This window comes from Natator depressus, chromosome 8, assembly GCF_965152275.1.
Source record: "Natator depressus isolate rNatDep1 chromosome 8, rNatDep2.hap1, whole genome shotgun sequence".
Lineage (NCBI taxonomy): Eukaryota > Metazoa > Chordata > Testudines > Cheloniidae > Natator > Natator depressus.
The window spans coordinates 90426395-90445606 of NC_134241.1; the positions used below are offsets into that span (position 1 = coordinate 90426395).

Genomic DNA, 19212 nt, shown 5'->3' on the forward strand with positions numbered 1-19212 from the left:
TACTAGGAAAACTCCTGTCCATTAGTAAATAAGCTTTCAGCATCACAAAAACAAGGACTGGGTATGGAAAATCTCAGTCTTAATGTAAAACTAGACTATTGAGAACCATACCAATTGATGGCAGTACCATTATAAAGAAAAAAGTAGGACAGTCTGTGAATCAGGTACTCTGTTTTAGTGACAGAAATGACAAGATCAGTTTTGACAGCACTCCACAAATTGATCCTAACTGCAGTTCTTCTGGCACTGAATGGCCAAGTTTCCATTGATAAAAGCTCAGTTTTAAATACAGATACATATTCTGAATACCGCTGAGGAAAAATTGTACTTAAATCTCGGCTTAGGTTTCCACTAATAGGGATTATTTAGGACTAAGGGCCCAATCCTACAACCATTTACAGGCCTGAGTCTCATTTACGCTAAAGCCACTTTAACGGCTGTGGCAATGTACGTGGGTGCAACTCAAATTTCCACTGACAGTGATGTAAAATGGCCCTAGTGTGAACAGAATTAGGCTTGTATATGTATGCAACTGCATTAGTAGTACTGCTGCCTTCAGGAGTACAGTTACTCATGCTTGGGGGGTTGAGGCCTTACTCAAAAGTAATTTTTCAGAGATGTTTTTCAACATACAGCACCTTTAATAAACTAATATATTCAGTAACACTTCTCAAATACTTTCTTGTCTTACAAGTAGGCCAATTTTCTACCAAGTAGACCTTTGCTGTATGTTCATTGTGAATGTGCTAACAGCTCATAACGCAGATGGTTTGAGCTAAACTAAGCAAATGAATACTCAAGGAAAAAGAAAAGCACTCTATTGATTTGTTGTCTAGACATAAATGTAACTGCTAACATATTGCAGACATTATTCAAAGCCAGTATTGGCTGAGATATGCACGATCAGGTATTTTGGTAAGAAAAAAGTATTGAAGACAACATAGCTTATTAAATAAAATTAATGCTAAAAATTACATTAATTCTGCAGGTTTATTAACAATTTCAACATTATGTGTATAAGAAAAGTAATAACAATTTTGACAATCATTATTCTGCTGATTGGACACAATTACATGCATTTTATTTCATAAAACGTTCACAGCATTATTGTAGACACGATGTAAATAAAGTTTCATTTCTGTATTTGACTGGAATGTTGTTTCAATAAAGTGAAGAGGATGATTCACTTTAGTTGATTAAAAAATGAAAATGCTTATTTGAAGCATTGGAACACTGCTTAATTCTTCATAGAGATAAGGGGGAAAGATAACCGCATACAGAAATAACAAACTATAATAAACTGTACTTTTAACATCTTGGGTTCAAGTACTGGTCAACTTGATCTAAAGTGCTGTATGACAGTATTTTTTTTTAAAATGAACTTAGCTGATCTAAAACAGCTGTTTCTCACCCTCCCTTTTCTTGCTCTTCCCCCCGCCAACGCCAAAGGAATAATTAATAAAAATTATTTGGCCTTTGTATTTTGTTAAACCCAGTGGAACTAGGGTTCATATGTCTGAAGCTGAAGCATCGGTACAGGGATCCCAGAAGGTCATTGAACCACCAGCCCTTTCTGACTATCAAAGTACATTAATTACACCACAGTGTACGTTTGTTTTCCAGTAGTTAGTGCTTTTTTCCCCCCTTGTAGCAGCTATTTAAGATACTACATTCACATGTGTAACACACTGTTAAGATAATTCCATAGTTAGGTGACATCGGACAAACACTTCTGAAGAAATAAAAATGGCTTCCTTACATTGAGGAACCCCACCTGTCCAGCCTGCTGACCAGCATCCGGGCAGACAAGTTGGACAAACTCTTTCAAAGTCTCCTGAGGATGATAGCGGATTGCTGGGTGTGAGAAGTATGGCCCAGGCTGCTGAATAATGGGTGATGTTGGAAAATGAAGAGTCGATGGTGTTGCATGCGGACTTGCTATAGGAAAGAAAACAAAGAAGTTATATGGAGCAGATTTTTGCATTAGATGACAGTTCAAATCTATGCAGCTGAATTATATTATAGCTCTACTTTGTCTTTTTTTTTAACGTACACTATTATTTATATATTTGATGTTCACAATTGCTATATCAGACCGCACTGCATCCTACAGTCGCTTCAGAGACAATGCTGAGGGCAAATGGAGCCAAATATTTTAAAACAACTTTCTGTGTTTTTAGTGCACATTTATAAAGGAACCAGCGGTCCTTGATAAAAGTGACAACTATTCATTACCTTAAGAGCCTTTCTAATGAATTGAGCAATAAAAACTGTATTTGGGAGATTAGAGTTGATTTAATTGACATTTCATATAACTGATTTGCACATATGGATCTATTTTTATTTTGTACTATAAATGGTCATTGTTTTAATGATGCTCTTGTACCTCGTATATGTCATTTTTTCACACCAGTTTGGAAACATTTTTAAGTAACAGATTTTCATAATATGCTCACATACGAAGGGGCAAGCTCATTTTGCAAATGACATTCACAGCCCCCTTGTACAACTTTGAAATCAAATCTCAAACCAGCCCCTAAGCCACAATTAGGAATGATGTTTAAGGGAAGGTAAATTGGTGAATGTACACACCAAGGAGCCACACGAGAGAAGGGTAACAAGAAAAGCTACTAACAGGACAGTCAAGGTGTAAACTAAAAGAGCCCCTTTTGCAAATTTTGCTTTCAGTTTAATCCATGCAACACTACTGATCTCAACAGGATTGTAGAGGTGTAACTGAGAGCAGAAATATATCTCCTCTCCCCCATACTATAGAGCAGAGATGGGCAAACTATGGCCCGCGGGACCGTCCTGCCCAGCCCCTGAGCTCCTGGCCCGGGAGGCTAGTCCCCGGCCCTTCCCCCACTGTTCCCCGTCCCCTGCAGTTATGCCGCCACGTGGGCCGTGGGGCTGCGAGCTCCTGTCACTCTGAGCGGCATGGTAAGGGGGTGGTGGCGGCGCGCATGCGCAGCGGTGCAGCAGTTGGGTAGGGGGTCCCGGGGGGCAGTCAAGGGACAGGAAGCAGGGGGAGGTTGGATGGGGCGGAGGTTCTGGGGCGGTCAGGGAATAGGGGGTTTGGACAGGGTGTGGGAGTCCCGGGGGGCCTGTCAGGGGCAGGGGTGTGGCTAGGTCGGGGCAGTCAGGGGACAGGGAGCAGGAGGGGTTGGATAGGGGGTGGGATCCCGGGGGGCGGTTTGGGAAGGGGAGTCCCAGAAGGGGGATGTCAGGGGACAAGAAGCAGGGGGGGTTGGACGGGTCAGGGGTTCTGAAGGGGGCAGTCAGGGGGCGGGGGTGTGACGTTATTGACTTGAACTGGGACCATATAGAACATTGTTGCAACCAAGGTCCTGTAGTGGCACCGAAACTTGTATAAAGGGGGTCAAATAAGGTATCTAAGACAAGGTTATGGTTTGCTGGTTAGGATTATGCTATCTGTTTGCATGTATCATTTTTGTATTTAAAGATATAAGTATTGGCTCTATACTGTCTGTATTCCAAACTTATGCTATGCTTCTGGGTGACACCCCAGACAAGTTGGTGTCAGCTCTGCCTAGCCTGCTTGATGGCCCATTGAGGACCATCAGCTATACAAGTGACCCACTGAGAGAAGGCAGACACGCCTTGGGACTCAGTAAGGTGTGCAGGAACCTGCCTATGGACAGAACTCTGAGGTTTTTCCAGGCTATGTGCTGGACTGCTTGTCTTTGGAACAAAGAAAGAAAGACCACATGGCGAGAGAATATAAAAAGCTGCAGCAGCTCCTCCATCTTGTCTTCAGTCCTGCTTCTTATCTCTGGAGGAACTTTGCTACACTGAAGCTTTGAATGAACGACTGAATGACCCATCCCAGCTGTGGATGTACTCCAGAGACTCGATTTGAGCCTGCAGTTTATTCTATCACTGCTGCAAGCCTGAACCAAGAACTTTGCCATGACTGTATGTAATTGATTCCATTTAACCAATTCTAGCTCTCATCTATATCTTTTTCCTTTTATGAATAAACCTTTAGATTTTAGATTCTAAAGGATTGGCAACAGCGTGATTTGTGGGTAAGATCTGATTTGTATATTGACCTGGGTCTGGGGCTTGGTCCTTTGGGATCGGGAGAACCTTTTTTCTTTTACTGGGGTATTGGTTTTCCTAACCATTTGTCCCCATAACGAGGGGCACTGGTGGTGATACTGGGAAACTGGAGTGTCTAAGGGAATTGCTTGTGTGACTTGTGGTTAGCCAGTGGGGTAAAACCAAAGTCTTCTCTGTTTGGCTGGTTTGGTTTGCCTTGGTGTGCACAGAAACCCCCGCCTTGGGCTGTAACTGCCCTGCTTTAAGCAATTTGTCCTGAATTGGCACTCTCAGTTGGGTCCCGCCAGAACCAGCCTCGTTACAGGAGGCCAGGCTGTTTGGGGGGCACAGCCTTTCCTACCCAGCTCTCCATACAGTTTTGCACCCCGATGTGGCCCTCGGGCCAAAACGTTTGCCCACCCCTGCTATAAAGGATACCTTTACCCAGCTCCTTGCCATGCAAGTTAGATGCTCCTAAGCTCATATCCATTTCCTCATTGTGTAACTAAAGCCACCATGTTACAGCACCTTGAATTTTGCTCCTTTTCTCATGAATAAGATTTTATCCTCTCTTCATAGAAATCTATCGGCTTCGTTGGGGTATAAGCTTTTCTCTCATACTCAGGTTTATTTCTCACCCAAAACTAGAAATTATATCATTGTAGCTCCCTCACCCACCAGTTCTATTAAACTTCTATGGACTTCTGTGCCCACATACCTCATTTGTATACCACGAAGAACAGATCTGATAAAAGCCTTGGGAAGCATTCAGTATCTAGCTCAAATTCTTGCACTGGATTTGGAGTATGTTTAATACATGGGAAAAACCAAAGCACAGGCTCACTTAACAGTATATGGGAAAGGTTGAAGGGATGCAGAAGAATAAGCCAAAATCAAATAGGGCAGAAGTAAGCACTCATTTCTCAATGATTGTTATAAAAGGACCTTAACTAAACAAAAGCTAATTTCTCTCCCTTCATGCATTGGCAGTTTGACTGCATGTTACTTTTCTTTATTATTAAATCTTTTCTGCTCATAAAAGTTCGTACAATCTTGGAGGCTTCAGCTGTTATCACTTACTGCTTGGGATTAGGAATAAAAGGTCCCCAACAGGTTTGTTTTTGCAGCATCCTACTGGACTATATTAGTGTTTCTCAAAGGGTGGAATGTGGGCCTCAGTGAAGTATTAGGAAGGGTTAGTTTATCAGCGCAAGGATCTAAATTAATTACAGTGGTAATGTGCCAAGTACTTCTGTTTTAGATGTGTTAAAGTTTGAGAACTACTGGACCAGAAAGGACCCAGGAACTAGAACCCAGGCCTGCAGAGCCTGAGGGGGCTGATATTCCCACTGTGCTACTAGGTGGTCATGCAGATGCATGGCCAGGGAGCATTGTGAAGAGTAGATGCTGCAGGAAGTACTACCCACAAGACCAAGAATGACAGTACCCGCTCTCTAATTGGCCAAGTGCCCCTATTTAACCCCAGGAAGTTTTCTGGGCCACCACACAGACTTTGGTCTGCTGCTGATTTTGACCCTGCCTCCTGTCTCTTGATTCTAACCAGGTACTATCTCTGGTATCCGACCCCAGCCTGACTCTGACCTGACTCTTGCTTGCGGAACCTGGCCTTGCGATGCCTCCTACTCCAGTCTGGCGACTCCTGTCCCTGGGGGCCAGACCTCAGCCCAGCTGGGACCTCTAGGCAAGACCGCCTAGGCCCCAATCCCTTACAGGGCCACTGCTCTGATCCTCTATGGTTGTTCCTATACTCAGGCTAATTCATGAGGGCAAAAAACAGGGTCTATAATGGATATGCCAAGAGACCTACCTCAGTAAGGAAGCCATTATTATGGAATTCTGTGTGCCTGAATGTGTAAATCCTCATGCACAGTTTTAATCAATCAGAGGACATGAAGTAAAACAGACATGGACTGTTCAAATTCAAGCTGATTTTTCCCCTCCTTTTGCTCTCTTAAGGTATTTCAGAAAAGTCCATACTTTTCTCGTTTCTAGTTATCCTCACTATTCCAGCTGACTCTTCATAAGTTCATTTAACTCAAATTCTCCCTCCCTCCTTCCCTCCCCACCCCATTTTTCATTTAACAAAATTTTAGACAATGATATGTATTCAGCTCTGCAATCTTGATGTTAGTTAATTGCCTCTTCCCTTTTCATTGAGCCATTGCAGATTTACACAGGTTGGACAGACACTTAGATTCTTTTCATTTTACTTGTTACTTTTGGCATCGACTCTTTAGACTGATTCCCAGTTCTGTGGGAGGATCCCAAGAAAAGCTGTCAGGAGAGCTATGCGAATAGTAAAAACTAATCTCCCCTCAGGTGTAGCATGCTCTTAGCCAGTATTATATCCACACTCCTTCCCCCAGACACATGAAACACTACAGCTTAGTCTAGATTTTGCAAAAATTTACCATCTCAGCTGTTAAGCAGTAATAACCCAGTTGCAAAAACTTAACGTCTTAACTAGTATGTCTATTATATGTATGTATATTACTAGTATGCACTATTAAAAGAACATGACACTCATTTGTCCACACAGCAACAAGAAACCAGCTAATAAACTGTACATGAAGTGAGAGGCTGCATACGAAGTCTCAGGAATTTGTATTCCCAAGTAAGACTTTTAACAGGTCAAAGATGTATGAAAACTCTCCACCAAACTCAGTGTATTGTATCAGTTGACAGCTTCCACTAGATACACCCAGCATTATCTAATAGCTAGAGTACAGGATTGGGAATCGGGAGACCAGGTTTCCAGTCCCGCCTCTGAAAAACACTCACTGTGTGACCTTGGGCAAGCCATTTCAGCTAAGATTTTCAAAAGTGTCCATTAAGGTGGTAAAAAACCAGGCCTGAAGTGTCTGAAGTTAGTCACTTGTAATTAATGGACACATCTGAAAATGGCCTTAAATTCTCTCTGCCGCAGTTTCCCCATCTGTAAAAGGGGCTACTACTACTTACTTACTTCACAGAGGGTACAGTGAAGTTTAATCAGTGGCTGTTTGTGATCCGAAATCCTTAGATGGAAGACAACACAGAAGTACTTTTATTTTATGTATTTATTATTCAGAAGTCCCAAACCGCTTATTCAGGGCTCTCCTTTAAACCTGAGAAATTCATATTTTATTATGGACTTTACCTATTCAGTGATACAAAAAATAAAAAAGAATGCCGGTTTGAAAGTCGGGGCTTCATTTCTACCTGCAGTAGGAATGCAGAGGTAGGAATCTTCAGTGTTAATAAATCTTGTGCCTGTCTGTGGGGGGAATAACTCTCCTATCTCAAGGCAAGCGTGAATATTTCAAAGCACACATGACTCTAATTCCATTGAAGCTCACCTGAATCATCCCAGTCTTTTTACTGAAGAAAATGAGATGATAATGTACGGTGGCCTGCAACAGATACACCAGTATTTTAAAACCACTATGGATGGGCCAAGTAATTATGTGCTACAGCTGTTGCACGCTGTGCTCGCTTTTTCAGTGGTTTATGGGTTTTTAGTGCTATGTAGCATAAAAGTTAGAGGATTTTTTTCAGAACGCTGAATTCCAGTGTCGGATTATGAAGGCCAGTCTTGTCTGACTTTCTCCCTCCTTGATTTGTAGTAGCCAATAACAAACTAAATTACGAATAAAACAAGTCAGACTCATTGATTAGATTAGCATTTCACGTGTGTCGGGCAAATGAATAAAAGATTAAGTTGTAAATTGTATTCAGTTATATGATTAGATAATAAAGAATCAGTTAATTTGAAGCAGGATATAGTTTTATTTGTATCACCCAACCCTTTCCTAGAACCCTGGGTGAAACTACAAACATACCAAAGCTGGACACTTCAATAGCTGATCTGTAAGACATTAAAGACAAGCCAAACAACTGTGCCATAATGTGAAAAAATCATACACATTTTGCAGAGTCTGAACGCCCAGCACAGATTAGCTGTAGCCAGCTAAGGCCAGACTGGGGTCCTTTCTCACGCTGGTGGGCACTTACTGCAGTAGTCCTAATGCAGTCAATGGGACTCCTCTGGTAATTGCTTGCCAGAGTGCAAAAGGACTTCATAATCTGACCGTCAGCAATGACATCGAATCCTCCCACCTCTCCCATCAAGGAATGAATGGTTCCCAGCGTATGGAACACAGACATACTGATCCACTTATATTTTCCCCTCCCATTCATCCTGACTTCTCACCAAGCATCCTTCCAGCCAAGATGAATGGTTGAAATTTCCTTCTTCATAATGCTGCTCCTTAAGTCTCCAACAGGGTCACTGTTTGACATGCAACATTCCTCATCTCCTACCCAGCAAATGATTTTTACCCCTCTCCCAAGCTCCCAGCCCAAGGAAGCAACAGACTGCATACTCAAACCCAGTTCTTACAGATGGCAGTACAAAGCACACAGCCCTAGACCATCCGACTAGACAGATGGAGTATTGGTTTCACTGGGGCACAACGCTGAAATAGCTATTGTATAAAGTGATAATTAAGTTTACTACTAGCTCATTAAACATTGATCATTCTTCCTAGAAATAGTAACACTATAATCATAATGAAACAAGCAGTATTTTGTATCAGCTTGTTTTTGACTTTATGACAATTAAGAAAGTATTTTAAAAAAGTCATTTATCTAGAAATGTTATATTGTGGTTTGTTCTCGGAGACATTTCCTTTCAGGCTTTTAAGATGCCTTAACTCCCTGAATGATGTGAGCCTTCTCACAGCATTAAAGTGGTGCAAGTGCCAGTTCGAATTATGCAAGATGTATCCCACCCTTTGTACCCCTAAGGTACTTATTCTCAAAATTGACCATATTAGAGTACTAATTGGCTAAGCCACCATGCTGGCTGATGTGAAATGCTTTCAAACACCATGAAACAGCTGTGTTTATCGGAAATATGAAGAGTGACTTTTTAATAAGGAAAGCTGGCAATGATTCAGATTTGTTGAAAAGAACTTGCACTTCTGTGGATAATACAATACAAGAGGTAAAGAAGAGAAGATTAAAACAATAACTTTAGAAAGCAGAGATTTTTATGATGAAAGCACTTACCCAAAACAAGAAAATAAATTGAGAAACTTGGGCTGGAATTTTTAAAGGCACCTAAGGGAATTCATGAAGTCCCACTGAATTTCAATGGGAACTGCATGCCTAACATCCTTTGAAGATCTCAACTTTTCTTACTACCTTTTGGAAATGGTCTTGGGTGGCCAAACACAGGCTGCTGACTTTTTCAATGTGGCCTTGGGTTCCCCTCACCTTTAATACAGAGATGCTGACCACAGAAACTACAGGTCTGTGTATACAGGCTATTCACTGAACCAGGTGGAAAGCCACTCAGATCATGATGGAATATAGTACATTGCTGGCATCTGTCCTCCTCATGGGTGGAATTCATCCCTATGCAGGCCAGCACAAGACCAACACACTGCTGAAGTCCTGCATCATTCTGCAAAATAGAGGTTAAGTGGGCTGTCGATCTGGCTTGAGGATGAGTAAAATCAGGTAGTCCTTACAACAGACACTGGAAGCCCAATCTTGTTCTCGGTGAAACCATTGAGAGTTTTGCCTTCAGTCAGAACAGGAGCAGATCCTTAGCTGATACTCATAAGAATGGCTGGGATTTGTGTGTCACTGATATTCTACCCTTGCATCAAGTAGGTAATTTTTAATTGTACCTTCAAAATACAACAAAATAGAGTTTACCCAACATACTTAGGCTGCAAGATCTTTGGAACAGGGACTGATGATAAATATAAATAATGATACAAATGATATACAAACACCCAAGCATGATGGATGGAGGGTCTGATCCTGCTCCCATGGACATCAAGAAGAGCAAGACTGGACACATAACGGCTTATGTTCAGAGATGTTGAGTGCTTCCATTTCTATTACTGAAGTCACGTGGAGCTTTGGGCATTTAGCACTTTTGAAAACCAGACCCATAATGTCCTCAGTTCTGGGTTGGGTCCTGGTCCCTTTATGCTGGTCCTGCATAATAAAGTGTTGGAAACCATGTGCAACTTCCACTGGGAAATATTCATGGTGTAATTAAGATTTCCCAGTGGCATAGTACAGGCAGAAGGGCCTTGTGCCAATGCCCCCTGAGGGCCACAGCATAGGGTGTGTGCCTGGGGATTGTCTATGGGTGGGGCTGAAATATCCTGGGCTCTGGCTATTCTGAGCTGCTATATTTAAAGTCCTTAGTGTCAAACTGATCCCTAGCAAAGCCAGAAAGTAGGTCTAGACTGAAGTCCAGAATTGGGGCCAAGAATTAAGCTCTTGAAAACATAGTGACATTCTTCTACATATGCATGATAAGAAATACTGAAGGAATAGTTAAAAAGGTATAAAAACTGAAGAATGCCTCTACCTCCTAAACAAAACAAACTGTAGGTTTAACCAAAGATCTTTTCAAAGGCCAAAAACTACCATGTAGTCAACTAGTGGGGTTTCCTACTTCAAAATCAAGCACTGGCAACTTTTGCATTTTTTTTGATAATCAAGATGTGTTTTCATATACAAAAGGAAAAACTGCCACTGGGGAAAGGTGTAGTGGTTATTTCATAAAGAAATGCAGTTGCTAAGTTTACAAAAGAAATGTAAATTCTCTTTTCAGAAAAACCCTACAACCTTTATGTGTGTGATGATATAATTCTGCTTTGATACTAAAAAGGGCATGGTAATGTAATCTGTGACTTTGGAGTGATATATTGCTGTTAAGTTAATAGGACTCCACATTCCCATTTCTAATATCAGTGTTTTCCCCCCCCCTTTCATTCTGTAGATGGTAAGCCGATGCTACATAAACATTGTTAAAGCTATAGTTCCACGCTACAGTAATTCACTTAACTTTAACATGATTTATGGTTCTGTCAATAGGGGAGGTTGAAAATCCTAAGCTCTGACGCTTAAACATGGGTTCCATATTTAAAGTAATATTGTGCTTTTTGTGTGTGTGTGAGGTTACAGAATTTAGCATAAAGCAGAGATAAAAATATTACAGTTCAATGCACTGTTAAAAGGAGAGTGTAACTTCATGGACACATCAAAGAAAGCAATGAAACCAAATATATAATCAGTGATAGAGCACGTAAAACACTTAGGTCCTTCAGTACTATATTTTTATATTATTTTTTAGATTTGCATGACATCTTGTAAGTATTTGTACGCCCTCTCCCCTTTTTTAAATACTTTGGCTCAGTTAGATCAGCTCTCTTTGTCAGGATGAGTTTAAATCTAGGTCCACTTTGTTAATCACCCCCCATTATTCTCTCTGGCACTTCCCCCAAGGCATTTTGCCTCTTTAAGAGATTAAGCGACCAAGTCATCTTGTTGCTCTAACATGTCCTCACTGGAACAATGTATTAACACAATTCCTCTGCAAAAGAGCCCTCTTTAGAAGTTTGCTGCAGGGATGACAAATTAACCCAGCATGGTGTCCCACACATCTATCTCAGTACAAATTATTAGTGTAATAGAGCTTTTAGTTATGCATTTATCTGGTAATTATTGAACGGTTACACAAAACGAAGCTGAGCAATCATGGCCCTTTATGAGGCAATCTCAGTGGGTGGTCTTACAGTTAATTTAGGATAGTCGTCCTCTAAGCAGTTCACTCACACACAAATTAGCTAAACAGCCTGTTCCTTTAAATATTTCCTATGTCACAGGGTAACGCTTTACAATACAATAAAGGTAGAGTTTTAATTACACGGTTCCTGACTTTTGTTTAGTTGGAGTTTTAACCATTAGCAAGCCTCTCCCGTTTCAGCTGGGATGTTAGAGAAAACAATATTTGGGTGGTGAATGCAATCATTACTAAACCCTGCCTTTGAAGTTCTCTGTTAGGAAACTGCTTTTCCTCTACCTTCCATATTATCTGAAGTAGGGCCAAACTCAAACACTTAACACATACGGTTGGCTACACACAGGAATAACCCCATTATTATTTTTAAATTGCCTCGGCAAGTTAGTATGTTGGTTACGTGTCACTGTGTGAGCTAATCTGTGCTGGGCGTTCAGACTCCGCAAAATGTGTATGATTTTTTCACATTATGGCACAGTTGTTTGGCTTGTCTTTAATGTCTTACAGATCAGCTATTGAAGTGTCCAGCTTTGGTATGTCTGTAGTTTCACCCAGGGTTCTAGGAAAGGGTTGGGTGAAATATGAGTCATCAGTGTGCCCTTGTTGCCAAGAAGGCTAACGGCATATGAGGCTGCATTAGTAGGAGCATTGCCAGCAGATCAAGGGAAGTGATTATTCCCCTCTATTAGGTGCTGGTGAGGCCACATCTGGAGTACTGCATGCAGTTTTGGGCCCCCCACTACAGAATGGATGTGGACAAATTGGAGAGAGTCCAGCAGAGGGCAACAAAAATGATCAGGGGGCTGGGGCACACGACTTATGAGGAGAGGCTGAGGGAACTTGACTTGTTTAGTCTGCACAAGAGAAGAATGATGTGGGATTTGATAGCAGCCTTCAACTACCTGAAGGAGGGTTCCAAAGAGGATGGAGCTTGGCTGTTCTCAGTGGTGGCAGATGACAGAACAAGGAGCAATGGTCTCAAGTTGCAGTGGGGGAAGTCTAGGTTGGATATTAGGAAACACTATTTCACTAGGAGGGTGGTGAAGCACTGGAATGGGTTACCTAGGGAGGTGGTGGTATCGCCATCCTTAGAGGTTTTTAAGGCCCAGCTTGACAAAGCCCTGGCTGGGATGATTTAGTTGGTGTTGGTCCTGCTTTGAGCAGGGGGTTGGACTAGGTGACCTCTTCCAACCCTAATCTTCTATGATTCTATGATTCTGTGATATAGCATACAATAACCAGCACTCTGAGGGAACATCTACGGGCAACTGGAGATATTCCTTTCTGGAATATATTATTCCACAATGGTATACGTCACTGTATAGCCCACTCCATTAAAGTCAGTCAGTACAAATTCACTAAGTGATTTGCTGCATGTTAGTTTAACGGGCAACCCACAGGCACAGTTTTGAAGCACAATGCCACACTTTGGTGACCACCCAAGTCTCAGTGGAAATACTGTACTATGTGGGAAAACCACATTAAGACAACAGTAGGCACTTCCCTAGTGCTTTTTTTCCTGCATTACTCTCTTCTGCCCACGCATCTGTTGCTTTGGGTTCCTCACTTTCTGTCACATCCCCTGTTCTTTGCGTTTATGTGCCTCCTTCATTTCTCTCCCTAATATACCATTCTTAGTACTCTTTCCTTCTTTTCTTTCTGCAGGATCTACACAGTCATAGTGTGAGAACTGATGTACATGTCAAGATGGGCTGTTGTATGAACCTCTCTAGGATTTCATGATCATGGTCAGTTTAACTTTGTAGCCAGCTCCAGGTGGTAAAGTCACTAAAGTGTAAGGAGCTTCTGGGGCATCAGTGCATTGCTACTATGTAATTATTGCCAATTATTTCAGTATTTTGCTGTCTGGTAAAGATTGCAAGCAGCCTGATGGCTAGGAAACAGGTTGGCTTTGCAATGCATAATAACTTTATTGGAACACACTGACCACCGAAAATGTTACCCTCATGTAATGTGAGTATATTACTTCAGAAATAAAAATCTTGCTGCTTGAATTTTTAAGAATTTTCCATTTATTTGAAAGCTGATAGTCATGTCAAAACTTAAACCTAAGGCTATAGGCACTGCCGCCAACTGCCAGACATAATACCTTAGTTTGAGACCTATGTATCCTGCTTCAGAGAGGATCAAGGTTCGTGGAGTCAAGCCCAGAAAAACCGCCCTCACTAAGTGAGGATCCATGAATCAGTTTGGTAGCTTACCACTAAAGAAACCTGGAACTTGCTACCATCTGTTGGCTGTAGGGAGCAGAAGGGACAGTCACTAAAGAACTAAAATCCTTGGGCCAGGACTCACTGTTCATCTGATTCTCTGGCCAGCACCGGATTCCGTCAGCTGGCCACTGCATAGGTGAGGTAAGAGCTGGCAGCAGCACCAGCACAGAGGAGAAGCTGCCACACATGGCCCTCCATAGCACAGCACAGCTGCTTGCTTCAGTCCATTCCTGGGGGGTTTCTAACTGTTTCATTCAGTGGAACACTTCATAACAGACACATCCATTTTTGGACCAGCTTCCTAACCCTGACCCCCCCAACAGCTTTGTTCTCACAATGTTTCATTCTGCAGACTGCTAGGAAAGGCTCAGTGCATCCTTAGTCGTTTCCAAACGAGGTACACTAGGACAGGGTTCCAAGGAATGCTCGGAAGGCTGTGAAAGCTGCAAGTGTGTGATGGAGAACTTAAAAGTAATGGACTGCCAACGGCATATCCCTTAAACATTCTACATGCATTTCTTTGCTCTCTATTTTGCACATTGTGTGCAAACAGTTTGTATTAGTATTAATGTGAAATGTTTGCGGTGCACACACACTCCCCCCTCAAAAGGAAAATAGATCCTTTTGTAATTGTTTGGCTGACTCAGGGGTTTATTCTGATTGTGACCTACTTATATACAACTTCTTTCTCGCTGATTTTTCTCGGCAGCATGGAGACTGTTTAGTACACTGTATTCACCCCAAAGAAGACCCAAAATATTGTGCATGTCTGACCGCTGGCCACCAATACATGATATAAGAGAACTCATGGAGATTTCTCACCATACGAGGTGAATAGACGGTGTACACTACATTTTACTTGGCATTTTGCCACTAAGTTGTGCAACCTCCAATAACTAGTAATATATAATAATTGTTTGGAGAATATATCAATTCATATAATGAGGTTATTGCTCCCTAAGTGTCATCTTCTTATGCTTGAAAAGCTTCTCTCCTTCCTCCTCTGCTGCTGATTCTAATGTACACTTTGCAGGATTGAACAAAGGTCACAGTCTGGATTTGCAGATGGTAATATAGTAATCCACCTCAGAACAGAATAATTGTTGGAGAAGAGGAATAAAGACAGCCAGTGATCAGTGGAAATAGAGTCCTGGAAAGGAGCCATCTATCCAATAAAGATTCCAGTTTGGAACATGACCCTTCCAGGTGATATTCTTAAAAGGACCTCAGATATTAACAGAGAGTGGGATTTCCTTGAAAATCCACAAAAATATGTTAGTGAGTGAGCCTCAAGTGGAACAAGACCTCACTGATTTATGCTGAAAAAAGCAGATTTTTGTTTAATACACTAGGAACTATGATACTCTTCTACAGAGTTAGTGCACGCATTTTCTTCCAGCATTTAAAAATAAAATTGTGAAAGAGAATCATTATAATTTTAACTTTCAAATTCTGTGTACCCTTGTGAACAGTCTCCTCACACACCTGGCAGATTTCCTCAACTGCACACCAAATTTCTCAATAGATACTGTAGATACATTTGAACAAGACTTGTATAGTGACACATTTTTGCTTAAAGCACATAAAAATGCAAAATACACAGAGTCTAAGTAAGAGTACAAATGCGTGCATATTGGTCTGGTATATCTTAAATTAAATAAAATGGGTGTAAGGTAAAATCTAACTAAATACTGAATAGGATTTGTTAACCAACTAGCCAATAGTACAGAACTAAAGGGCAGAAAGTTTAAGAGTATTACAAGGTAGGAATTTAGAGTCAGCTGATGTGCAGCACACTGTTGTTAATGTAACTTTCATTTCATTCGTGCCTTCTTATTATCACCAATTATCAAAGTTTTTTAAAGATCTTACATGTTTGCCTGGTAGCTTAGTTCTCACAGGAAAAATAAATTCTTGTATGATTAACAGCCAACAGCTTGACTCCACTGATAGATCCAGTATGTTTTAAATTTCTAAAACTACACAGAACCATTAAGCCTGATTCTAAACTCATACCAATTTTACACTGGTGAAATTCCATGGACTTATGCACCATCCCCTTACAGTATATAGACAATAGAATTATTCCTGGTTACACTGATGTAAGTGATGACAATAAAGACACCTATAAAAAGGAAAATACAAAACGTGGACTTTTTTTTTCCAGGTATGAGTTGCTAGTAAGTCTTCCACACCTCACCAATTGAACAATAATTATTCTGAATAAAGCAAAACCCATGGCAGAAAGAATTGTTACAATTATTTCACTCACATTTTTATATTTTCACACAGAAAATTTGCTAAACGATTCATTCATTTGTGGACAGCACTGTGCACGAATGTGCTCTCTTTCTAACGTGAACTGTGTATCATATTTATTTTTTCTAGGTTTAATGTGGATATATCTTTCTAAGAAATGTATAAGTACATGGAGACCCAGAGGACATCTGTTTTATTTGAAAAGGCAGTCAGAAAATATTGTGAAGAAAACCAGCCAAAGTATTGTAGGAACCAATCTACAACTTCAAAGGAGTCCACTAATGAGGGCAGTTCTCCAGCACACTAATGCCAACAGCTTGAATACAAAATGACACGCAACAAAAACGGAGCATGTCGAAAGGAGATTAGCACAGTTTAGATGTTGAATGAGGAGTCCCCATCTTTAGCAGATAAATGAACTTATCATATATATTGACATGGACAATACAAACACACAGCAAGTAACACGTTCTATAATTTTTCTGATGAAAAATAATGACTTCTCCCCACAAAAAACTTTGGAAAATGTTGAATAGTCACCAGAAACTTTAACAAATAGACCCCAGTAACCAAACACATTTCTTAATAACTGAAACCTTCAGGCTACCGGCTTTGAAATAGCAAAACCTCTTATTGTGTGTGTCACAGGCTGATGGTAACTTTCAGTAGAAAATAATGCTGATTCAGGGTGTGGAGGCTAAAGTTTAAGCTGATTCGGGGCTCTTGGGTAAGGCCTCACCTCTGGGTCCTGTAATGACAGGTCGATGATGCTGTGTGAATGCCGTTCCAAGGGAGGAGGTCTGCGAAGGCGAGGGACTGCTGAAACCAGACTTCTCTGACTTCTTTAATGTGGTTGGCGATGGCATTCCTGGCAAGAATGATTGATAAGTGCAATTTAATAATGCTAGGTCATGGAACGACAGCCTATGCATTGTGAAAGTGAGTGCAGAAGCAGCTAAATAAACTTAAAGGACAAATAAAATTGAATACAACAAGCTGAAAGCTCACTTTTATTTATGATCTTTTGGGGGCAGGAGTGGCCATGGTTTGCTCTGAGTAATAAGTACTAAAATGCAGCCATATTTTTCTTTTAAATCTGAAGTACAGAGAAGACGCAGCTTTTTTGTTATTATTAATTATTATTTATTATTAAATCCTAACTATGCTTTATTTTTAGAAACCTGCAAGGGTTACAGCACTTGGATTTTAACCTGTTTTTAAATAGTTAACTCTGCTAGCTAACTCACACTATTTTATCAGATTATTGCACATGGATATTTTAAGTGTGCTGCAAGATCAATACACAAGGAGAGAAAGAGGGAATCTCACTCCAAACTCTGAATTTCCTTATCCCTCCGCAGCTTAGTTCAGACTAGGTTATTTTAAAAGCATTTATTTGTGTGGTTATCTTTGCTTTATTTTTATTTTTTTTAAATGTGTGTGTGTATATATTAAAGTCACAATTATATAGTTTCAGAGCAGTTGCTATACCCATGAAAATATAGCAGCGGCTTCCCATAGAAAACAGAACTGCCACTGGGGTGAAAACATTTCTACTGACATTATGCTGACCTTCAGACTTGGTGCAGTGTTAATATGACCACTGGATTTATTCCTTCATGTGAGCTATTTTTGTTGATATCATATCAACTCTGTGGGTCATTCAGCTCTGATGCAATATCAAAAATGTTAGTAGAATGCACGTTTTGCAATTGATTCACTAAAATCTGGGATAGTTAGTATGCTGTCTATGCTAGGATAGGTGGATATGCAGTATGATATATGTGTGTGTATATATGTATACAGTATGTGTGTGTATGGGTCAATATCTATATTACTACAGACATAGACACAGACACATTCAGATTGTCAACACTGTATTTATAGTATGTTTTCTGTATATCTATCTATTGACAGATATGCAGAAAAATTAATGTCAAGTTCTTTGGGCTACAGTTGAAATAGCACAAAAGAAAAATGATTGTTCTTAATAATGGTAGCTGTATAGTCCCCAAGACATTAATTTACAACACAAGGCAGTGTGCTTGTGCATTGTATATTGAAGGACTGGAGTAGGTGAAGTCCCATTTTGAAGCAACTAGCGTTTGTTCAGAGACTGTTTTCTATCAAGAGTTTCCCTGGTGGTGGCTGTTTCTTCACAACAGGGAAAAGTTAACAACTTAATTTTATTTTAAAATACAAGTTTAGAATAGATGGACTGTGGCAGATCTATGGGATCAACTATTTTCTCATGACTTTCTCTAATTATGATAAAGTCTTTTTCATGGGGGAGGGACATGTGAAGGTGGGTTGAATTGTGATGGGTTTGAATGAAGTATTAACAATCTTTCAGATGCAAAATGTCCCAAAGTAGCCTGCTAATTCACTGATCAAATGGCAAAGAAAATGAATATACATTGTGATGTCACAAAAAGGATGGAGCTTAATTAGGATTGCTAAAAATTTTGGCAGGTTCCATCTGGGCATGTTCAGAAGTGATGTTTCAATCACTTATAACTTTATTTGTAAATGTTTCCCTCTACAGTAAGCAAAGACTCTATTCCTCAATAAAAGCAATGGCTATGTCATAGTCCAAGTGACAATTTCAAGTATTTTTGCTATATCTCTGTGTGTGTCCATCCATGTGCATCACATGTACACACAGTATAAACATGTGTGCACACTCAGTATACTGTGGGTCAGACTATCCTTGAATTTGCACAGATGTGCAAGAGGGGAGGGGGCATGTAATGAGCCATTCTCTCCAAAGTGGCTAGGGACAATCACAGTACTTATCCTAACGGGAGCACAGGAACTGCTCCCTTTGGGAAACTATGAAATCCAATCTGGGATTTCCTAAAGGGGACAGGACTATGACATCTCCTCTGCACTTGTCCATGGAGCTGTCTGGGTGCACCGGGGGAGCAGGCTGCATTACCTCACTGGAGGATGCAGCTCATGTACTTCCCTTGTGTGCTGGAGAGCTGAAGGGAGGTACTGAATACAGAGAAAGGGCTGAAATTCATCCTTAATTCACATCACAGT

General features: G+C 40.7%; 1 protein-coding gene across 9 annotated transcripts in view; it reads right to left on the bottom strand.

Moving 5' to 3' along the window:
* NFIA (nuclear factor I A) overlaps window positions 1–19212 on the bottom strand; it is a 450646-nt gene that overhangs the window by 38825 nt on the left and 392609 nt on the right. For 4 of the 9 annotated variants that reach the window (XM_074961624.1, XM_074961627.1, XM_074961633.1 and 1 more), the window contains exons 7-8: window positions 16907–17035; window positions 1760–1938 (exon numbers count right to left, since the gene is read on the bottom strand). In XM_074961624.1, coding sequence (XP_074817725.1) covers window positions 1760–1938; window positions 16907–17035 — 308 coding nt within the window. The remainder of the gene's footprint in view (window positions 1–1759; window positions 1939–16906; window positions 17036–19212) is intronic. The other 5 variants (XM_074961629.1, XM_074961632.1, XM_074961628.1 and 2 more) reach the window with 3 other exon arrangements.